This window comes from Taudactylus pleione, unplaced genomic scaffold, assembly GCF_031769625.1.
Source record: "Taudactylus pleione unplaced genomic scaffold, aTauple2 ptg000406l, whole genome shotgun sequence".
Taxonomy (NCBI): Eukaryota; Metazoa; Chordata; class Amphibia; order Anura; family Myobatrachidae; genus Taudactylus; species Taudactylus pleione.
Genome location: NW_028284808.1, coordinates 1,958,036 through 1,982,632, shown reverse-complemented (window position 1 = coordinate 1,982,632; position 24,597 = coordinate 1,958,036). Strand labels below are relative to the sequence as shown.

The window sequence follows — 24,597 nt, the reverse complement described above, 5'->3', positions numbered from 1 at the left end:
TTACTATTACATTTTATTTATAGGGCGCCACAAGTGGTCCGCAGCGCCGTACATACAGTAAAGGGTACACAGAACATTACAATACAGTAACCAAAATATAAACAGAACACAAGTAACAATTAGCAACACAATTCTCCATACACAGTACAGCTCTGAAGGTGAAGGCTGTCATAGAAGTGCTAGGGAAGAAGGCTGTGAGACAGTGGGGAGGAGGACCCTGCTTCTAGGAGCTTACAATCTAGGGGAGAGGGGAAATGCACAGATGACATGAGGCGTGAGTGTGTAGAGGGGGACCTGAGTGCAGGAAGTAGGCGAGGTAGAGATGGCAGAGGTGGTAGGGACAGAGACCTGGTAACATGGTTATGTGGTGATGATGTTAGTTTATCCACAATAGAGTAGGAGCTGGCCAATTAGTAGAATTAGTTGACGTCCCATATAAGTCACAGTACTCCCAATCTTGCTGACGGAAATATTAAGTCTTCTCCTATTCCAATAAGTGGGACAGATCAGTAGTAGTTTAGGGCAGCAACACATTTTGTCCAAACCTTTGGACTTTTTCAAGCTTAATGCCCACCAACTATGGCACTAGGATCAAGCTTCCCTGCGGGGGGGTAGCCTGCCCACCAACTATGGTGACAGGTGCAAACGCTTTTTATTCGTTTTGGCACTGTCTCAAGCATAAAGATATGCAGGAGACCTTTTTTAAGACCATGAGGGTATATATACTAAGCCTTGGATGGAGATAAAGTGGACGGAGATGAAGTACCAGCCAATCAGCTCCTAACTATCACTTTTAAATCACAACCTGTGACATGGCAGTTAGGAGCTGATTGGCTGGTACTTCATCTCCGTCAACTTTATCTCCATCCAAGGCTTAGTAAATAGACGCTAAAGACATGCTCGAAAAAAGGTTTCATGCATGTCTGTATGCTTGAGACAGTGCTAAAACACTCCTAACTGCCATGTCACAGGCTGTGTTTTAAAAGTGATAGGAGCTGATTGGCTGGTACTTTATCTTCGTCAACTTTATCTACATCCAAGGCTTAGTAATACCCCTTCACACTGCCAGCAAATAACACAGGCTATAGAACGTGAATGCGCAGCAACCCGGGTTACTGTGCAGTGTGAAAGGGCCCACTTGAAATAACTCAGGTCGGGAGACCCAGCATTTCAACTCGGGTAATGAGAAGGTTTGAACATGAGCTCAAACCGGCTTTACGGTGCAATGTGAACGGGTAACCTGGGTCGAGGCGACCTGGGTCCCGTTCACTGCATAGGGAGAGCCGGCGCTTGGAAATGATCTCATCTCCAAGTGCCGGCTCGGCAGTGATGATGGTGACGCCATCGACCCGCCATTATTGCCGGGTTGGGCCAGCAGTCTGAAAGGGGTCTCAGCCGGGTCGCATCCGGGATGGATGCATGTACAAATCCCGGGTGCGACCCGACTTTTGCGATGTGAAAGAAGTAAACATAGACCCCTTTGTTTTTAAAGGCATCTATGCTATTACTCCTATACATTCGTCACTGTGGTCTTTGGGCCTGATTCAGACTTGTGAATAAAATAAAATAGAGCAAGCAACTGTGCACCTGGACAAACCATGTTGCAATACAAGGTGTGCAAATACATACTGTTTTTGCATGTAGGGTAAATACTGGCTGCTTTTGCATGCAGCTGACATATGCTGGACAGCTTTATTTTTACGCTGCAATTTAGATTTCAGTTTGAAGACACCCCTCCCTAATCTAAATCTCTCTGTTCATGTTACATCTGCCCCACCGCATGGTTTTACCAAGATGCACAGTTACTTGCTCTTTCTTGCTGTATTGTCTGAATCAGGCCCTCTGATCACAAGAGATGTTGTGTGATGCGGCTGAGTGTTTCCCACTCCTCAAATAAGAACATGATTCTTTTCGGCTCTTAAGGTCCCTAAAAGAAAACTACAACTTTCAATAAAATCAGTCATAAAACTAATATTTGTCTGAGAATTTTGTCTGTATTTGCTTTATTGTTGTGGCCCCAGAAATTGCTTTTAAAGGGTTTCTGTAAATCCCAGTAGCAGTTTTCCATACTCAACCTAAAATCTCAGCTCCATGATTGGCACAGGGGGCATTACAGTGTCACAAAAGGTGCGTGGCCATGCCTCTGGGAAGCTTCTTACTCCTCTCCAAACACCCATTAATATCCGTGCACACTCTCATCTCTGCTCTGTAGATCAATGGTGAATGCCAGGCTGCCCCCAATCTCAACATTCTGACCCAGTCCGGACATAGCTGTCCCAATCGAGATGGCGGGACAGAGCGCTGAAATCAGGACTGTCCAGCCTAAATGAGGCAATTTGGGAGGTGTGGTTTTCTAGTTTGTATCTTTTTCTAAATGCAGTTCTAGTACAGGAAATAAAACTAGAAAAAAAATCTCTTTTTTTTAAAAACAATTTAAATGTATTTTTATATGCACATAATTTGTGATTATATACGCATCTTTTATATATGCTACATAAATAATTCCTTTATTGACCTTTCACCACACCTGTTCCATTGTGACTTGCTAGAGCCCTAGTACTTACAACTGTCTGTGTGAGACATAGAAAGCCTCACTTTCTCCAGGGGCAGTGCAGTCCCCTTCAAACATCTATCATTGTTACGCTAAGTATTATGCATTGTCGACTGTTCATGCTTGTGTCTAATATATTCTCTATATATAACTAAAGTCACTTGTTTTCTTTTACCAATTTCATGTTCAGTTATATGGTTACTCTCATAATGTAAATCCTCTCTTTCAGGTGTCTGAAAATCCCCCACAGAGACAATGGCGACCTTTACTTTACAGAAAATGTACAGATATCCCGTGGCTGGTTTTATTTTTCCTTTTCTGGTCTGGCTTGGTACGTTTTTGTTTACCATATGAGAAATAGTATTTTGACCGACTGTGGTATAAATAATGACAGTGTCTAGATAGATACTCAAAAGGTCGACACCAGATGGTCGACATGGTCAAAAGGTCAACATGTACAAAAGGTTGACTGACATATACTTGACAGTGACAAATGGTCAACATATTTTTCTTTCTAATTTAAGACTAATCCTCACCCTAACACTCCCCCAAGTGCCTAAAACCTAACCCTCCCCCTAATGCCTAACCCTAACCTTCCCCTCCGGCAGCCTACCCCCAACCCTCTGCCACGTGCTTAACCCTAATACTACACTTAAAAATGGTGATAAACCATGTTGACTCATTTTTTTTGCGTCAACCATTGTTCCTGTGGACCTTTTGTACCTGTGGACCTTTTACCCTGTTGACCATTTGTCAGTCAACCTTTTACCCTGTTGAACTAGTGCCTGTCGACCATCTGGTGTCAACCTATTGAGTGTCTATTTAGACAATGTTGATCTTTTATCCGGATGCCAGTTCAATAGGTACAGGAAATATTCCTCTGGTTGCTGAAGTTCTCCGTAATTTGTGGTAGAATTAAGCTAATAACAAACTCCAACTCTTATGAGATGCGGACAGCAGCGAGATATTGTCGATCTAACTGCTAGATTTAAAGCAGCCACTTGTTTTAAGGCAAAACCAGGCTGGCATTGCCCTACAAAACAATTGCCACTTTGAATCTAGCGGCAACATCATTGACATCTCGCTGTTGCCCATATCTTTCAGGCATCACATTTGGGCCTCAGGCTATAAAATCCATGGGGGAGGAAGTCAGATTTTTGTTACTCGTCCTTTTTGGATGTAAAGTTCAACGCGTATTCAGAACCCTTGCTGAATACAAGTTTCTAATCCCTGCAGTGAAGGCAAGCTTTCAACTATGTCTGTGGCTGATGGTGTGATTGCTGCAAGGGGTGCTAATTAACTTCTGCATCTTGTGTGACATGTTTGAAAAACATGCCATGTACACTGGGTCATGTCCTGGGGAATAGGTGCTAAATTCCGCATGCTTATGCTTAGTTAAACAATATATCATGTTACCTCATTTCTATAAATACATGTCCCCTTGGTTTTTCAACACAGCCTTAGGTTAATGGTAAGAGCATGTGTTGGGAGATCGGACAATTAGGTGTATTACAAAATATGGTTAAATGGCGATACAAAAACATGTATTAAAAACGTAATTTTAAAATACCTATTAAACTTATTTTTTAAAGCTGTAACTGTAATATACTAGATGCACACACATTTGCCGAGATTTATGGAACAGAGAGGTTTGTTTGTTTTTTCTTTCTTTCAAGTCTGTGCTATTTTATCAGCTGCACAAAATGGTTGTTATCATTTTCAACAAAACAATAGTTTTTGAACATCATAATGACTACAGGTGGTTTAATTCTACCTACAGTCAGGTGCATAAATATTGGGACATTGACAGAATTTTCATATTTTGGCCTCTATTCACCACCACAATGGCTTTGAAATGAAACAAACAAGATGTGCTTTAACTGCAGACTTTCAGATTTAATTTGAGAGTAATTACATTCAAATCAGGTGAACGGTTTTTAAGGGGCCAAAAGTAATGGGACAAACTAAACTCTAAATCTAACTTTCACTTTTTAATACTTTGTTGCAATTCCTTTGCAGGCAATTACAGTCTGAAGTCTGGAACGCATAGACATCACCAGATGCTGGGTTTCATCCCTGGTGATGCTCTGCCAGGCCTCTACTGCAAATGTCTTCAGTTCCTGCTTGTTCTTGGGGCATTTTCCCTTCAGTTTTGTCTTCATCAAGTGAAATGCATGCTCAATCGGATTCAGGTCAGGGGATTGACTTGGCCATTGCATAACATTCCACTTTTTAGCCTTAAAAAACTCTTTGGTTGCTTTTGCAGTATGCTTCGGGTCATTGTCCATCTGCACTGTGAAGCGCTGTTCAATGAGTTCTGAAGCATTTAACTGAATATGAGCATATAATATTGCCTGAAACACTTCAGAATTCATTCTGCTGCTTTTGTCAGCAGTCACATCATCAATAAATACAAGGGAACCAGTTCCATTGGCAGCCATACATGCCAACGCCATGACACTACTACCACCATGCTTCACTGATGAGGTAGTATGTTTTGGATCATGAGCAGTTCCTTTCCTTCTCCATACTCTTTTCTTCCCATCACTCTGGTACAAGTTGATCATTGTCTCATCTGTCCATAGGATGTTGTTCCAGAACTGTAATGGTTTTTTTAGATGTTGTTTGGCAAATTCTAATCTGGTCTTCCTGTTTTTGTGGCTCACCAATGGTTTACATCTTGTGGTGAACCCTCTATATTCACTCTTGTGAAGTCTTCTCTTGATTGTTGACTTTGACACATGTACACCTACCTCCTGGAGAGTGTTCTTGATTTGGCCAACTGTTGTGAAGGGGTTTTTCTTCACCAGGGAAATAATTCTTCTGTCATCCACCACAGTTGTTGTTTTCCGTGGTCTTACGAGTCTTTTGGTGTTGCTGAGCTCTCCGGTGCGTTCTAGCTTTCTAAGAATGTTCCAAACAGTTGATTTGGCCACACCTAATGTTTTTGCTATCCCTCTGATTGGTTTGATTTGATTTTTCAGCCTAATGATGGCTTGCTTTACTGATAGTGACAGCTCTTTGGATCTCATATTGAGAGTCGACAGCAACTGATTCCAAATGCAAATGTCACACCTAGAATCAACTCCAGACCTTTTACCTCCTTAATTGATAATGAAATAACGATGGAATAGCCCACACCTGTCCATGAAATAGCTTTTGAGTTGATAGTCCCATTACTTTTGGCCCCTTAAAAAGTGGGAGGCACATATAGAAACCGTTGTAATTCCTACACCGTTCACCTGATTTGGATGTAATTACCCTCAAATTAAATCTGAAAGTCTGCAGTTAAAGCACATCTTGTTTGTTTCATTTCAAAGCCATTGTGGTGGTGAATAGAGGCCAAAATATGAAAATTCTGTCAATGTCCCAATATTTATGCACCTATATGCAAAATAGAGGGACAGAGATCGCTGAAGGGGGTGGGTTTACAAACAAAATACCTCTTCAAGGACTGTTTTTTTTTTTTTTGACACATTGTAGTGCTAAGACCAGGGCCGGATTCACCGCTAGGCAACCTAGGCATTTGTCTAGGGCCCAGCGGGTCCCAAGGGGCCCGTAGTCGGGCCCCTCCCAAAATCCGGCCCTGTGTATAAAGCTGCTGATGGGACCAACTGCTGCCTGGACAAGGAGAGGACACACACACGTCCGGTGACCTGCTCCTACCAATAGGGGGAGGAGGCGGAGTCACAGACCAGGGCCAGCCGGCAGCCCTACTACTAAGCAGTGTTTGTGCCTCAGTCAGGAGGCTTGGATGGATCCATGAGGGCGATGTGACGTCATCACGTCACATCGCAATTAGACTTACAATTATTGTGTACTGCTGCCAGTGACACCCACGTGAGCGGCCACGTCGGGGGAGTGGCTTTGTGCGTGGCATCCTCCGCTCTCCCCTCATCTGTGACGGGCCCGGCCGGCACCAGCCGGGGACACCCTGACCTCGCCGCGCCTCATGTGCGGCGGTGGCAGCAGCACCACTAAGTGGGCGCGGCTAGGGGGCATCACCACCAGCCCCGAGACCGGCGTCGCTGTTGGTCTGCCATCTCTCCCAGGCCCCGCCTTGCCACAGCCCCTCCCTCACCGCTTGGCCCAATGAGAGGCGCCCCGCAGGCTCTCCTCTCACGCGATTGGCAGCGGCTCGGCAGCTTTTTTCACGCGCCGGCCAGTCGCGATGTTTGTTTAGGGGTTGTTAGGGGAGAGCTAGGTGGTTTGGAGAGATGGGTCTGGGTTGAGAGGGTTCTATGATGTGAGTGGTCTGTTCTGAATGAGCAGAGGGGGTGGGGTCTGTGCTATGAGGGGAGGGGGTCTATGCTAAGAGGCAAATGGGGTCTATGCTGTTAGGGGAGCGCAGTCTAGGTGGTTTGGGGCGATGGGTCTGGGCTGAGAGGGTTCTATGGTGAGAGTGGTCTATGCTGAATGAGCAGAGGGAGGGGGTCTATGCCAAGAGGGAAATTGGGTCTATGCTGTGAGAGGATGGAGTGCCTGTGCTAAGAGGGCAGGGCTGTTACCAAGAGGGCAGAGTGATCTGTGCTGTGCAGGGGAAGGTTTGTGCTGTGAGGGGTGGGGGTTCTGTGCTGTGAGTGATGGGGGTCTGTGCTGTGAGTGCAGAGTGGTGGGGGTTCTGTGCTGTGAGTGGTGGGGATTCTGTGCTGTGACTGGTGGGGGTTCTGTGCTGTGAGTGGAGAGTGGTGGGGGTCTGTGCTGTGGGGGGGGGACTATGCTGAGAGAGTTATGTGCTGTGAGGGAAAAGGGGCACTGAGAGGTGTTTTTGCTGTGAGGAAAGAGGTGATGTGCTGAAAGGGGAGACGGGTACTTTGAGGGGAGAGGGGTGTTGTGCTGTGAGACAGGCAGTAAAGGGGGCAGGATGTGGTGCTGTGAGGTGGCCAGTAACTGGCTTTTGGCCGTATTAATTAGGCTGCGAAAAAGGGTTATCGGCAATAATTTCTCGCCGATGACGTAATTTTCGTCTGTTTCACTTATCCCCATATACAATTACAAAGACTTTTCGCAGGTGCGAAACTCTTTGTTAGAAAACAGGGATAAGTTTTCACCATGTAATACATGGTGAAAAAAAGTGCAGAATTGGGACTTAGGGGTGCAGGCTTAAAAAAAAATTGTCTGCAGCCCTGAGAGTGTCTTCTATAAGTAATCTTTGTCAAAAAAAAATGTTAAAAAAATCCTCAGGAATCCCAAGAATTTGGGAGGTAGCGGCAGGTGCATTTTTGAAGAATTTTCAAAACTCACTTTAGGGACTTAAAAATATACTTGCACCCATTTTCATTTACCCCAAATTTGATTGTTTTTTTTTTTTTCACAAAAAAAACAACAACTGCCAAGTGCTATTCTTCATCACTTCTTCACAGGCGCATTTATGCACCTGCCGCGGCTATTAAAAAACTCTGACTACCTTCAGCAGGCCAAATCGGGGGTACCCATAGTGATCCCCCATGTCAGACCATCTTTAGGGGGGAGCCAGGATGATTTCCCGATAATTCCCAGGACTTTTTGATACTTACCTTTTCGTCGGATCCTAATTGAATACGGGGATAAAGCGGGCACGCGCCCGATACTTTATCCCAGAAAAAACGGCGATGATGGCGAAAAGTCTAACCTCGGACTTTTCGCCTCAAATTGAATATGGCCCTTAGTGTGTGTGCTATGGGGGACATGAGTGAGTTGGGATGGAGGACAGTGTGCTGAGTGAATGCTGTCAGGGGGCAGTGTGATATTTAATGGACAGGCAATAAAAGCTATAGAGGGGGCAATCAGCGGGGGCCTATCTCGGAAAAGCTTTGCAAAAGCTAGGAAAAAGCAAGTGTATTATACATACATAGCCGACGTTTCAAGGCCGCAGTGGATCTTCAAGGTGCTGTAAAAGAGGCATGAATCAGGAATAAAAATGTAGTGATATGGATTGAGGGAGGGGGTCCCAAAACTGGTATCTTGCCTAGGGCCCCATGAGCTCTAAATCCAGCTCTGGCTAAGACATCCTGCATAGCTGTAACAAACGACATAGGATGTCTCTTAGAGCAGATATACGTCACATATTGACCAGACAGTTTCTTACTGATCTGGTTGTTCTATGGTCATGATAAACAGATTGCTGCATGTGTGATGGCTCTCGGCGAATCTGTGATTGCATGAGACTTTCGTCTTACTTATGCTGCTTTGCCGATTCAAAAGGTGTTTATCATTTTGTTGCTCTTATGTGTAAAGTGGAAAATATATGTGCAAATCCGATCTGCTAAGGTGATAACTCTGAAACCCACTTTGGACTAACAAACAATATATACAGACATTTCTTGTTTAGGTATTTAATACGATATCCATTTTATCTTTTGTGTAATGACAATATGAAAGGTTAATATTGCAGAAACCCCCCTCCTCGTGCGTTCATAATTCCCATCTCTTTGCCCACATCCCATCCCAACCTTTTTGCATTCGTCTCCCCATAAGCCCGACCCAAACACTGTGCTTCTGCTCACATGCCCCTGGAATATTCCACCTTTCCTGAAAATGGGGTCTGCACACTGTAAATGGCAGTGAAGCTGGGAAGTGATTGGATCATGTTTCCCCCTTTGCTAAAATATCCCATCTCTTTTTTATTTACCCAGCAGAAGTAAATTGACCCTTAGATGCAGGTAAAACATAGAATGTAACCTTGGGAAGTATACACTCATTGCTAGATGTGAGTTCATGCAACTGTTATAAACTAGTATTTCATGTTAAGTTTCTTATGTTGGCTCTACTATAAGGACACTGGGATATGAGTAGTTTTTTCCACATGATTCAGTAGGCTCTGTTTTTCCCTCCATCAGTGATACTCCTTCAACTACGTCATGTTTTATTTTTTCCATTTGGTAATCTTTGAAAATCAGCCCCATTAGTACACCCTCCTTTTAGTTCTATACATAATTCATCTGCTTTGGTTTCAAAAACAACAGAGCAGAATTCTGCACCTTGTTTAGTGAAATAAATGTAATGTATGTGTATTGGTAGTTAATTCAAGGCTATAATTGGCATTTGTGTGGTAAATAAAATAGAAGGCTTAAGGCAAGATATTTCGTTTCTACTGTAGGGCGGAGGCAAAACCTGACTAATTAGGCACCAACACCTTAAAATGACATATATGGAAGGATGAATTGAGAATTAAGACATTTACTGAGATTTTGGAACCCGCCTACTTGTGGGCAAGTGTTTTCGTGTGCTGGGTTGGTTCTATGATGTGTGAGAACATGTATTTATGTATTTATGTAAAGCATATGTATTTTATAGGGTGTGTGGGGGGGGACTGTTGACTTTATGTGCAAGCGTATCAATAAGAGGATTTTTGGGTACTTACCGTTGAATCCTTTTGGGATGGGGGACACTGGACCATGGGGTTGTAGGTGGGAAGGTGTGGATTTGGCACTAACACTGAAATCTATAACTCCTCCCCTCTGCAAACCCCTGACTTCAGTACAACTTCAAAAGTTCCTGGTAAGGAGAAGCAACACTCAGTGACACTGTCACACCGAAAAATAAAATACGAAATTGACGGTCAAATACGACCCAAATCATAATTCATACTCAATACAGCTGAGCGTGAGGGAGGGAACGCAGTGTCCCCCAGCCTGACTCAGAGAAAAGGATTCAACGGTAAGTACCCAAAAATCCTCTTTTCTCTTTTGTCTGGGCTGGGGGACACTGGGACATGGGGATGTTCAAAAGCCGCCCCCAGGGGAGGGAATGCTCAGGCTGCCTGACCGGAGAACTGTATGACCCCAGAGTGTGCCGCCAGAGGCAAGAAAACTGAATGCTGGAAAATGAGTAAACATGCGGGCAGGAGACCAGAGAACTGTACAACGGACTGTGCTGCTGGTCTTGGGTCGCACTGCCCCTCAGAAAACAGTCTCCCTGGCAAAAGGTTCTGAAGCCTGGTCTGGTGGCGGTAACCCTGCTCCAGAAGAGGCATGAGTGATGCCCGAGTGGATCAAATACGCAGGGGTCTGCTGAGTAGCCGGTCAACCCCCTAACGCGCTACAAAAGCAGCCGCAGAGAACAGTGTGATGTACAGCCCAGCTAGCAAAGCCATCTCACCCTAGTCCCAGGAAGTCACCGAAGGACAAAAGATCAGAAAGACAACCTCCTGTTGGAAGAAAGGTCAAAACAAGAGTCAGCTTGTGAAAAAAAAAACTGTACAGAGCACCACACCATCCTCCTGGAAGAGGAGAAAAAAGGTGACTTGGGAATGCCAACATGAAACCATGCCAACTGAAGGCAATAGCCATAAGGAAGACCAGCTCAGAAGCAACTAACCGAAGATCAGCTGAACGCTCCACCCATGCTGCCTGTGTGAGAGCCGACAGGACCAAACTCAGAGTCCACGGCCCCACCTGCGGATGAAACAGTGTCTGAATAGACTGCATACCTAGTAACAAGGAATTGGACCTTCAGAAGAAAGGCCAAACGTCACCCGAAATAAAGTGCCTGGCCAAAGCCAGTATAATCACAAAAAGAAGTAGTCAACTGGCCTCCAAACCCCCGCGAAGGAAGGCCAAGGAATGTGAGAAGTGAAAACTTGTAATCCACCCCTACCAAAAACAGTTTCCCAATTCAGAGGAAACGAGAGATATAAGCTTTCCAACCCCTGGTCACCAAAGGCCAGATCGGGAACAGCAACGGAGGAAGGTCCCTGTGTAGAAACAATGAACCATGTAGCAGCAGGACTGGTGAAGTGGAAGACCCAATCCAGGACATACCGACTGCCTGAGAATGGCCCCACATCATGACAGTGGAGCCAGCCTGGAGCCTCCAGGATTACCTGTATACGGGAAGGCTTTACACACCTGGAGAACTGTAGGCAGCAATGGGGATGGCAGAACCGACTCGCTAGCCGAAACCTGCACGGAACAGTCAAGGCATTCTCTGCAGAACCAGCAGATACCCTGTTCACAGACAACCCTGTGAAGTCTTGAAGACATGCCCTAAGATCCTCTCGCTGAAGACCTAACCAACGAACGCCAGAGAGACCACTGCATAGCGAGACCACTGCCCTGAGAGGAAGTCCGCTGTCCTCGATCACATTACAGGCATTATTACCACTGAGAGTGTCAGCGCTCTAGGGCCCCCCCCGGATGACTTACATTTTCCACTGTGCAGTTGTTTGACCAACTGCAAACCTGCCAACCCCCAAGAGAGGCAGAAAAAAATGACTCAGTGCTTGAGCCGTTGTGGACGGCTACCCAACGGCCCTAGAGTTTTAAAGGCAACGTCACGGCCCAGGAGACTTATGTCCGTGGGTACCACAAACCCATCCAGGAGGGACCCAGGAACAGACCTAGAGGAGAATACCGGAAAACAGTCACCGAATGAGAGTGAAGAGTGCGGTCGGACCGCACCAGCAACCTAAACTGCCGAGCAACCCTTACAAGGCTGAAGACGTACCCAATGGAACTCCCACGAGTGACCATAGTCCAATGAATGGTCGCTAAGTGGAGAGTCTCATGCCCAAAAAGCAAATGCTCCACAAGAGCGACGGACAAGGCACCCACAGAATGGAGGAGACCAAGGTCAGTAAGGGTCGTGCACTGGCCACCCCAAGCGACAAAACCCTACTGGAGAGAAATGTCGAAGACCACTTCAGAGCTGAAGGCGGCTACAAAAAAACGGGAGACCCTGCAATGTCGTGAAACCAGTGACCTAGGAAGATTCGTAACTGTGACGCCAGAGTATCCGTCACAAACTGAAACCCAAAAGAGCCTAGCTGCGATACCTTCAATGCAATATGCGTGGTATCACTGCCTGTAGTCTGATGCAAACCCCAAGGAGCTTGGGCTCCACTGAACGGTAGGGCCCAGCCCAGACTGGGCAGATTCGATCAATGACTGAGGAAGAAAGACGACCTGCCCAAAACGGTGAGGGTATGCGTTCCATACACAGAGCGGGTATGAGTTGACTTCCATGCTGTGGGCTCTGAATGGAACTACCCACTCTGTGGAGCTCGAGGCATGACGATCCAAGGTCGGCCAGAAAAAAAAAAACGTCCAGCAATCGAACCAGAAAGAAACCAGAAAACTAGTTTCTGTGCCTGCGGCAGGACTGGAACAAAAACACCGGTCAAGGGGATAGGAACAATGGCTCGTTCAATACCCCCATGCCGCACCTGGGGAAGAGCGACATTGAGAAATCAAAAGCACTGCCTTGGCAGCGGACCCCAAGGTTCATGGTGGCACACTAGCCACGATGCCTAGCACCCAGATGCCTCAAGACGTCACTCAATGGTTGCTGAACTCACCATTTGCACCTGTACTGGGTATAAAAGATACCTCATGATGCACAAGGCTACCCTGGAACCAAGACTACAAAACGGTGATGGTACCAGAAAATTAGGTACCAGAAAATAAGGTAACAGAGTTTGAGGTAGAGGGAATCAAATACCCGATAAGAGAATTTATTACATGCAACTCCAGGAATGTGGTGTACCTCCTTGAGTGTGCATGTAATTTATTTTATATAGGTAAAACTAGTAGAAACCTAAAGATTAGACCAGGGGTCTTCAAACTTGGCCCTCCAGCTGCTGTGGAACTACACATCCCAACATGCACTGCCACCTTTTTGATATAACAGCATGCTAAAACTATGTGCAGTGCATGCTGGGATGTGTACTTCCACAGCATCTGGAGGGCCAAGTTTGAAGACCCCTGGATTAGACTATCTGAGCATATTTATAATATTCGTAAAGGTCTAACTACACATACTGTTTCCGCTCATTTTAAGATAAAACATAATAGCAAAGAGTGCCATATTAAACGGTTTTTAGGCATACAACAGATTCTTCCTAAATGGAAAATTAGAGACGTAGATAAGAGGCTTTCACAAGCCGAAATGAGATGGATCTACCAATTAAAAACACTTGTACCCAAGGGGTTAAATGGGGAGTTCGAACTCAAATGTTTCTTAACATAAGAAAAGTGTCTGTTGTTTAACATACTTGCTGCTATATGTGAATCTTTTTCTATATATTTCTATTTTGCTGCTATCTCTCCTTATATTGTTTGACCCATTTGTATGAGTATTTTATCATATTTAATGTTAAATATTTTATTCATGTATTCTTTGTTTTTTGTTTTTTATGTGGCATGGATTGTTATAACCCTATTATGAGGACTATGTCAGTGCCTATGCTCATGAATAATTCAATTCACTTGGAATTCCTTATCTAAGAGGATTGTAATATTATTGGATGGAACGCAGGACTTCCTGGTGCGGTGGAACGCACAGAGATGAGTTACTTCCGGTTTTAAGGAATTGAGCATATGGAGGTCTGAGTGTAACATCCGCTGTTGAATGGAACGCAGGACTTCCGGGTGCGGTGGAATGCACGCGGGTCAGTCACTTCCGGTCTCCAACGATGAACAGACGGAGGTGTCCTGGGCTATCTGCCGGCTGGTAGAAGATTAGATCAGGTGAGATAATCACCTATAGGGTATTTAAAGGAGGAACTGGGTGAGCGAAGTACGCTTCTGACGAAGGACCTCGTTATTGTCCGAAACACTTTGTGGACTGACTGCGGCACCAAACACCGTTATATGTGTATTCCATCTGCGTGGATTGTCATATTCCGGAGTGACGATCTTACTATTCTCTGGTACATCTGGGACTGATGTCTACACGTTGACGGGGACGCTGGGTGCGGTCTCACCACTTGTTTTACTACATGCTTTTTATTCATCTGCTTCTTGTAAGTGTACATCTGTTATTAAAATCATCGATTGTCAAGGCTACTGCAGTATTATTCTACTTCTTTTTTTATTCCCCCATGGTTATGACGTTGCAAGGAGGGAGATCCAACAATACCTCTTAAAAATATCAGTGGTATCCGTTTATTGGAAGTTTCAAGACCAATTTATTTTGGTGATTATTGACTATAACCTTGTGTAAAACACATTGGTGTCCTATATGTACGTGTATAGTGGGGAGCGTGCCTAACTATGCAAACGGCGTTTTATGGGAGTGCATAATTAGCTAAGTAGTGTCATGGCACATGTGACATGGGAGGTTTTTACACTGACTTGATCATAGTGCTTAAGAGAGAGTATGGTCAACCTTAAGGTCTACAAGCAGCTCCGATGGTCTCGATTAATCCTTATATGCCCAGAGATGATGTGTAATGGGAACGAGAAGGCGTGTTTTTAGTCTTACGGCCGCATCCTCCCCTCGCTCGTCCAGCTAACGATCCCATCTTAACGACGCAATTTGCGAGTGCTTCATTTGCATATCCGGACCCTTTTACCTTACGACCGTGCAGCCACAACGACCAACTCTGAATGAGGTCCACAGTCTCTAGACAAGTGATATTTGGAGTGTGTGAGAAAACCAAAATACCACAGAGAGAACATACAAACTCCACACACCCAGTACCAAAGTGGGACCCGAACCTACGGCCCAGGCGCTGTGAGGCAGGAATGCCAACCACTACACCATCTGTGCTGCCCCGTGGAAATTACCCCCCAACCGGTAGGGAATCCCAGAGCAAACTATTGTAGATTCTTTGGACAAATTCGGCAGCCGGAGTGACCATAGTAGACACCCATTATGTGAAGGCTCGCCAAGCCAGAGTCATGTGCCCCGAACGTATGAGAATAGACAGAAGGCAACCCTCCAAGGATTAGCTAGTAGATCCCTAAAAAATGTTGCATGCGTTGAGCGAAAAGTCTGTTCGCAGCGAGAACAGTGGGGTGTGCTTCCACCTGGGTACCTAAGTCGTTGGAAGCAAATGTGCAAGGAATGATGACCTCGTAATCTGGCGTCTCCTAGGCCTCCCTGATAAGACTGGAGAGAGAATCGCCAAAGGTAAAGTAGTCACTTCCCGTCGCCTACGCTTGGGAAGCCATATTCGCTAAAAAGTGGCGCACAGCAGCAATTAGTCAAAGAGGACAGTGGGTCCTCACCCTTCGAGACTGGCCGAGGCTTCGGAGATTTATACTCATGCAGAACTGCTTATGAAGCCCTGGAGGGAGGAAGACGCCTCCTAGGACAATCTCCACCTGTGCCTCGCACAGCAGAGCCTGCCAAAGTCTGTGCCTGGAGCAGAATCTACTTTGCCAGGATAACCACGGACCTGCTGAGAGCCGGAGCCTGTGCTTGCCCCACCATGGCGGACCCAGCACCTCAGATGCCTGCGTGTCACCGGGCCCTACGCAGCATGAGGCCTACTAGCAATATCCCTGCTAACCAACTCCTGATAATTAGGGTTGTGGCGGGAAGATAACCCCCACTGTGGTGAGGCAGCAATGCTAACCCTTACACCATCCGTGCCGCACCTTGTAACACAGGACAGTCGTCTGATTTACATAGTACACATTAGCATGTGACCTAATACATAGGCAGCTAATACAGTGTGACATGGGCAGTCAATATGACATAGTAACACAAGACACCTAAATTTAGTGACAGTGTACATCATAGGCCCTACAAGTATAGTGTACATATAGAGGCCCCACAGTATAGTGTACATATAAACATACCGTATATACTCGAGTATAAGCCGAGTTTTTCAGCACATTTTTTGTGCTGAAAAAGCCCCCCTCGGCTTATACTCGAGTGATGCTCCAGGACAAGGGCCGGTTCTCCCGTTACGCAGCTGAGTAAGGCGCCACATATTGGAGGGCGCCTCACTCAGCTGCGTACCAAACGGGCCGCGGTGCAGACTGTGTCTCTGTGACACAGCTGCACCGCATGTGTAGCGCTGACCGGACGGAGTTCGGTCAGCACTACACAGTGCCAAACACACAGCCGCCGGCAACGGCAGCTGTGTGTTTGTTGTAATCAGCAGCCGATGAGAGTCTGTGAGACTCTCATCGGCTGCTGCTGCTCCCACTGCGGGAGCCATCTTCCGGCTCCCGCAGTGGGTAATGGGAGAGACGTCGTCATGTGACCACCCACAGCTATTGCGAGCGGCCAGGATGATGGTCGTGATGGTCAAGACCATCGCGACCATCGGGCTTGCGACGAGACCCTTGTGGTAGGGTCTCGTGGCCGCAAACCCCAGAGAGCTTCTGGCTCTAATAGAGCCGGAAGCTCTCTCACTGACATCACTGGTGATGTCAGTGGGGCTGCCCACAAACGGCAGGTGTTCGCTTGCCTCCCCTCTCCTACAAGCCCTACACTGGCTCACTTTCGAAGCCCCCACCGAATACTCTCCTATTTAAATCTCTGACCTTATCTCCCTTCCCACTCTAACCCCCCACTTCGCTTCACAAATGAATGCTGCCTCTCCTCCCAACTGATTACTTCCTCCCATTCCCGCCTCCACTTTGCCTGTGCTGCTGCATATCTCTGGAACCCTCTCCCTATCAGACTTTCCACTGCCTTACAAAACTTCAAACAGGCTCTCAAGACCTGCTTCTTTATCAAAGCCTTCCAGCTATCATTCAGACCCACTGCTTCTTGCTCACTGTCTCTCCTCTCTGTGTCACCCCTGTGGGTCTGCCCGTCCCCTTTAGACTCTAAAGCTAGGTACACACTGGAGCGATGTTGTTACGATTTGGCCAAATCGTAACAACATCGTGCAGTGTGTATGCACGATATACGCTCTCCCGTGGTCGCATGCGTCGTAGATGTGCTGCACATCAAACCTGACGATATCGCAAGCGACCCCATTCATGTTAATGAACGACGGAATGAGTGGTCGTTCCGTTGTTTATAACATCGCTCTAATGTGTACCCGTGGTACAATATGTCGCCCCTCCCACATTTTACTTTGTGGGAGCTGAGTGATAATCTCGGTGACATTGCGCTGCCAGCTATTGAGAAGTCACTACGATGCAAAATGCATGACAAGTCCTTTGAGTGAGTCACTTCCTTCCTACCTAGTCACTACTTGGCCAACCTAGCTTAGAGTAGGCAATCAGCTATTCATGATTTTTCATGGTTCCCAAACACAGTCCTCAAGGCACCCTAACAGTCCAGGTTTTAAGGATATCCATGCTTGACCACAGGTGACTTAATTAGTGCCTCAGTCAATTTGATTTTAACCAACTGTGAGTTAGGCTGCTATTTGCTTCTAGTGCTAGACGTACGTGATGCTCACACAGATCCTAAACCATGGACCTTGTATTCTGTCTTTTTAAGAAACAGGATTTTTAACCGCGCTCTCCCTTAGGTGGTCTCTGTATGTAAGGACTATTAATTCTTATTGCTGCCTGCAAGGGGTTGTGGGCCTGATTCAGAGGCGCACGCTATTTGCGTGCGCTCGCTCTGAATCAGGGCATCCCTTTTATTTTAAACTCCGGCCTCCAGGCCGCTCGCACAGCTGTTGGTGACCACCCACAGCTTGTACGTGCGGCCTGGCGATTATCGCAACCATCGGCATTGCGAGGAGACCTTGTGGTGGGTCTCAGCACTCGCAATGCCAAGTGTACTTCCTGCTGTAATAGAACAGGAAGTCCACTACTGACATCACGAGTGATGTCAGTAGGGCCACCCTCCTTCGGGAACGCCTCAGTTTGTACAGCCACCCCCCCTCCCCGTCTACAAAACGGGGTGAGCTGTCGATCAACATCGACAGCCGCCCCGTTTTGTTGCGAGCCCCAGAGCGAGTGATTTCTCACTCGCTACAGGGCTTGCACACGCGTTGGCCCACCATCGACCCACTTGCGAGCGCAATGCAAACCCGCATAAATACAGACTTCATCCTGCTTCAAATAGGAACGTCAGGAAACAAAACCTATTTTTTGCTAAAATCTTTTTATCCACTTCAGGACTTTTAACAACTTTATACCCTGTGCACAAGGAAAAAAGTTAACTCTTTGCTTATACCACATATGGTGAACATTTCTCTTTGTGATGATTATTGTTTATTTCCATGCACTCTGATATCCGCATGTGATATATTTTAATCTCAAGATTTTAAATGTTTAGTTTTTTATGCTCATCTTCATGTGTTAAAAACAGTATGGTTTTAGAGATATTAATTCCATATGTACCTAGCATCTAATTTATTTTTAACTATTAAACAGCATTATTATACACTACACACTTCCATTTCATTACACTCATTAAGAGACACACCAGTTACATTTTTATTATTATATATACGCGCCAGCAAAAACATAACCTTCTTGTATTGTCTGTCTGTCTGTCTGTCTGTCTGTCTGTCTGTCTGTCTAATCAGATGACTGACTCATCAACACCCAGCCCAAACCCCTGGACCTAGAAACATGAAAATCGGGGAGTATATTCCTTCCATGACGTAGGGGCCCATTAAGAAGGGATTTTTTAAATATGATTCCTAAGGGGGTGAAAGGGGCTAAAATGTTTCCTCCCCCTGTGCAATGTCCTAATTGACTGACTCATCGTGGCTGCAGCACAGTTCAGAATTCAAACACCAACTGTAATCCCAAGTGCTGCCAAACATCACTGACACTGGCAGTTGGTGTGGCTCCCCTATTTGAATAGCGAGGGAAGGAGATGTGTTACTACAGAGGTGAGAGAGAGGAATGTGTTACTAAACAGGTGAGGGAGGAGAATGTCAAATGTGTTACTACAGGGTGAAGGAAGGGACTGTATTACAACACAGGCGAGGGAGAGGAATGTGTTACTACAGGGGTGAGCGGGGGTAATGTGTTACTATAGAGGCGAGGGAGGGGAATGTGTTCCTCCAGAGGTGAGGGAGGGGAATACGTTTTTACAGGTGTGAGTGAGCGCAATGTGTAACTACAGGTGTGAGGGAGGGATTGTATTTCTACACATGTGAGGGAGGGGAATATCAAATGTTACAACACTGGTGAGGAAGGAAAAGGTGTTACTACAGAGGTGAGGGAATGGAATGGAAGGTGTTAGTACACAGGTGAGGGAAGGTAATGTCTTACCTATTATTCTAGAGGTGAAGGATTAATTTGTTATTGGAGTGATGAGATGGCTTCTGGTTGGAATGGGGTATACTACATCTTACTTATTTTGGTATCTGTTGGTAAAGGCCGGGAGAGCTACCTTGTTTTGCTCATCCCTAGCTTTCTGTTACATTATAGAGAAAACTCCACATCTGTTTACTGCAGCTAAATGACTCGTCTGTGGAAGTCCATATTATCACCTACTATTCCTGGTTGTCTTTATCTGAAATACGGAAGAAATGGCCCATTACTGTTAGATTCGCATGGGGTATATTACAAAACGTGGTCTTATTTATTGATACATTGTTTCCTTTTATTAATGTCAGAAATTCAAAAGGCAGCTTTGTTACAAGTATAAACAGTGATCCCTGATGCATTTATATGAAAATACTAGCTGTTACCTGCGGCTTCGCCAGCAATGAGATCATTTCTGCCAAAAAAATTTTGTTTGAGGAGTTCTAGTTGTATTGCTTTGCATAGGGGTCCTGTCCCGGGAGTGGCCCACGTTACCAGCAGTGCTATAGGCAGCAGTGCCTTCACCCACACACCAATGTCACTATGTGCCCTGTGCACAAACTGCTATGTAGCCCTATCCTATTCAAGTGAATCCGGCCCAAGGCACCTCTCCCCCCACCCCATACCGGACACGCCCATTGTGCCACACCTATCTCTTGCATTGATAAAGTCAATACATTATGTTTTTGTTGTTGTTCAGCTTTAACTTGACGGATGGAGATGAAACAAAGTGCAGGTTATTTCTTTGAGCTTCCACTACAAAATGATGCAGTTCAAGAAAATCGGTTTAGTCGTTTTTGCGACAACTTGGAACAAACAGGCAGACACAGCGTTTTTATAATGTTAGTATAGATTATTTTTGGCTGACCACACCTTATTCTCTTCCAATGCTTTTTTGATAACATTACATTTCTTCTTCATGCCATAGGGGTGACAGTCATTACCATGGGTATAGGCTGGAGCAGGAGGAGTCCAGGCACCAACAAGTTAAAATTTTTCTCTCAGAAGCCCCGGCTCCTCCTCCCCTATATCCCACCCCCCAGCTACAGGCAGGCCAGTTTTTTTAGTTGGTGCCTTGCAGGAGCAGCACCATGTTAGAAACTGCTTTTTATTTACATTTTTGATTTTAACTACTTGTTGGCACATTGGGTAGCGCGTCAGTCTCATAATCTGAAGGTTGTGAGTTCACTCCTCACACAGGGCTTTAGGTCTCTGCATTTTATCTTTCTGGCTCTGCAGCTGGGGGTTTTCCTAGCTTCCTTGGACACCCAGGAGGCCTATTTGCACATTCTTATTCACTCATTCACCTGAGCTTCCTCAGGTGGGCGTTCCAGGAGGAACATTTCCTTTTTCAGCTTTTGCCATTTGTTCTTTACACAGCCCCTCGGGTCTTCATGAAAGTCGTGGCAGCTCATTTTCCCCACTGGGGTATCAGGATTCTGAATTACTTAGATGACCTTTTAATCCTCGCCATGTCTCTGGAAGTTCTCAGGGAACATATCCGTCTCACAGTGGATCTCCTCCAGTCCCATGAAAGGATCATCAGTTGGGAATTCCTCCTTGACTCTGTCAGTAGATGTACCCTCTGGGGGCCTTGTTGGATTCCAGGGTTCAGCGGATCTTCTTCCCACTAGAAAAGTCTGGGGCCAACAGATCATAATTCGCAAGTTCTTGTGTCATTGCTGAGGGGCAATACTCTCTTGCATGCAGATCCTGGGCTCTCTGGTCTTCGCCTTCAGCAGGGTGGATATGCTCAGTTTCACTCCCGTGCTCTTCAAATGATAGTTCTGTCCCAATGGAACTGGTCTCATCTGCAGCTGAAGACGTGGAGATTCGTTCTCTCTTGAGAAGTTGTCTCTCCCTCTTGTGGTGGCTCCAGGGTTCCCACTTGGGCAAGGGTCACCCCTTTTGGCTTCTAGAATGGGCTCTCCTCACCACCGACACAAGTCTGCACAGGTGGGGGACAGTAACCTGTCAGCAGACCTCTGGGATGGTGGATGGTTCTAGAGAGTTGGTTGCCGTTAGGGGTTCTGGAGCCTCTTGCAGTATTCAGGGCTCTTTGCCTGGCTCTGCCGCTTTTCCAGCATCGTCCTGCACAGAGCAGCAATCACAGTCAAAACACCTTCAACAAGGCGAGTTGCTTTCTCAGCTGGCTAGAGCGTCATCTTCTCGCTATGTCTGTTGTTTTCTTTCTCGGGGTTCGGAATTGGAGAGCGAACTTCATCAACCACTAGGATGTTCACGCTGGCATAGGGGCATTTCACAGATGTCTTTCAGCTCCTGGTTCTTCAATAGAGCTTGCTTGACTTTGTCTTCCCGGCACTTCCATAGGCTGCTGAGATTCTGCATTTGTACCATGATCCAGAGGCCTTGACGGGTCGTGCGTTCTTCCCCTGATCTCGTGACTCCAACAAGTTGATGTCGGAGTCCCTGGTAGTCCCTGATTAGCCACAGTGTATTGGTACGCAGATCTCTTTGGCCTCTCCGTGGACGCTCTGCTGGGTCTTCCTCAGAGGTCGATTTTCTGTCTCGGGCCTGCGCTTCCAGCCGGTTCTGAACCATCTTGCTTCAATGGGGTGGTTCTTGAGACATTCGTTCTGTGAACTTAGGGTTTTTCTAGGGCAGTCAGTCGTACTATCTTGAGTGGCCGAATGCTTTCCTCTGCAAGATTTTTTCACTGCATTGGCAAACGTACTTCTCTTGGTGTTCTGACTCTCTGGGGTTCGCTCTAGGCGGCTCTGGATTAGGGCCTCCGCCTTTCTTCTTTGCAGGTGTGGAACTGCATTTCCGGTCTTCTCCCAGAGTCAGATTGCTCTGTTGCCTGACGTACGGGCTTTTATTCAAAGAGTTCTCCTAGTACAGCCATAGTTTGTTCCTCCGATAGCAGCTTGGCACTGGTCTTTGGTGCTTCGGGCTCTTCAGTTGTCATCCTTTGAGCCTTTGCCCTTGGTGGACATATGTCAGTTTACATAAAAATCTGTCTTCCTACCGGCTATTGCGTCGATCTGGCGAATGTCAGACTTGGGCGCACTATGCTGTCGCTTCCCATTTCTGTTTTTTTCACTTGGACTGGGCCGTTGTTCGAATTCACTTTGGCTACCATCCTTGGGTAGTCTCTAGGTTTCTCATCACTCTGGAAATCAGGGTCCCTGTTTTTCAGGCATCTGATTGTTTTACAGAGAAGGCCTCTTTGGACGTTATTGGGGCCCTCCGTTCCTTGCTGCATATGACCTGGGAAATCCATAGGATGGATTAGTTTTTTGTCTTCTACACGGATGGATCTGGCTGCCTTCAGGACGGACTTTGGCCAGTTGGCTCTGTTTGACTATGCGTCATGCTTACGCTGTGGCGGACCTCTTTTCCGTCTGTGGTGATGGCTCATTCCACCAGATCGGTGGGTACTTCTTGGGCAGCTCTTCAGGGTGCCTCGGCTGAGCAACTTCATAGGGCAGCCCCGTGGTCCTCCGCCCTTACATTCCTAAGTCTCTATTTCATACCTTCGCTACCGCAATCGCAGATTTTGTCTGAAGGGTTGTCAGTGCAGGTCCGGCGCGTCCCCACTCTCTTAGTAGGATAGCTTTGGGATGTCCCATGGCAGTGGTCTCCAACCTTAATTGAGGTGGGAGCTACTTGAGAAAAGTGAGACATCTTGAAGAGCCACATTTAATATTTGAAAACTAAAATCTGACAAATAACCACATTTTTCATAGAAAAATAACAATGAATTTATTAATACAGTGATAAATATTGTTTTTCTATGAAATATTTGGATATTGGCCAGATTTTAGTCTTCAAAATAAAATGTGGAGAGCTGTCAGTGGGGAGCAGGTGGCTGCTGGATGGTTTATGCAGACGGGACAGTGGATGAACAGGCCCTACACCCCCTTTCAAAGTGCCCAACTCTACCTCTGATGCCTGAGAGATATCAGCCTGGAGCAGGGGGCTTCTTGATTGTTTGTGCAGACAGGACAGTGGATGGCCAGGTCCCACACTCTCTCCAAACAAGAGCCTGGTGTCTCATAATGCGGTCAGTGGCGAGGCTGCTAGCAGTGTCCTTCATGCACTGCCACCACACCGTGTATAATTGAGTAAATATAATAATTTAGAAAAAGTGACAGATCCTGCATTAAAATGTGAATGGGTTTATATAGTGGCCATTAGTTATTTGAATGTAACTTTTTTTTTTATACTGTTATTTCTTCCTACAGTGACGGCAGATGGAGATCATTAGGGTAAATAATAGCTGCTATGATAATAGTGTCTTCTTATTTTTGCAGATGTTCATCAGTGGTTATTCATTGATGGCCGGATCGGCAGAGAGACTCGTGTTTGGTTATGATAGTTACGGAAATGTGTGTGGGAGAAGGAACTCTCCTATATCCAATGCACCTTTTTCTGGAAAAGACATGACTAACAGAAAGTAAGTACAATAAACCTCTCTCATGTATTGTAAACCGCATGTGAGCCAATATCTTTGATATTTTGAGAAATGTGTGACAGTTTAGACTGGGGTTAGACTAACTCAGGGCCTGATTCAGAGACAGACACTATTCTGATGTTCCCGCAGTTGAGCGATGTTTTTCTAGTGCGCATGCGTAGAGAGTCCCTTCCTTACTGCACACGTCCTATGCCATTGACAATTGCGTATGGAATCGCTTACACTTGAAAACGGGCTTGTGATCCCTGGGCGTATCTGGATACTGACTAGGAGGTGACCTACAGTGATCACATAAAGGGAAATTACATGGACTTGTTAGTGGAGTGTTACAGGCGTGTCTGGGAATGCTGCTGCATTCCCAATCGCAAATATAATACTTCAATGGCCATGTTTAGTTGGATATGAGGAGAGTAGCTAGAGTAGACCCTTGGCTACCGCAATTGTCAATGGTGCGACCGTTGTTGCGTCAATGTTGATGTGTTTACAAACTCTATCACAAATACATTGTTGAGCACAATACAGTCACCGATTCATTAGTGTGATTGATTCATGTGATGAAGTCTTGTTTTTTTTTATAGTGCTTTGGTTTATGGTTTATTATTTCCACAATGGTCAACACTTACTGGTAGCAAGTATGGGAGGAGAAGAGGAATCTTATTTCCTTCACTGAAATGTAATAGTTTTACTGCAGTTAATGTATACAGATCATGTGTAATGAT

The 24,597-nt window shown here is 45.9% G+C and overlaps 1 protein-coding gene across 2 annotated transcripts in view; it reads left to right on the top strand.

Annotated features, from left to right (window-relative positions):
- Window positions 1–24,597, top strand: part of SLC44A3 (solute carrier family 44 member 3) — a 166,657-nt gene that overhangs the window by 21,008 nt on the left and 121,052 nt on the right. The window contains exons 3-4 of one of the 2 annotated variants that reach the window (XM_088446817.1): window positions 2,781–2,882; window positions 23,718–23,860. In XM_088446817.1, coding sequence (XP_088302943.1) covers window positions 2,781–2,882; window positions 23,718–23,860 — 245 coding nt within the window. Of the gene's footprint in view, window positions 1–2,780; window positions 2,883–13,726; window positions 13,999–23,717; window positions 23,861–24,597 lie in introns of those variants that run through there. The other variant, XM_088446818.1, reaches the window with a different exon arrangement.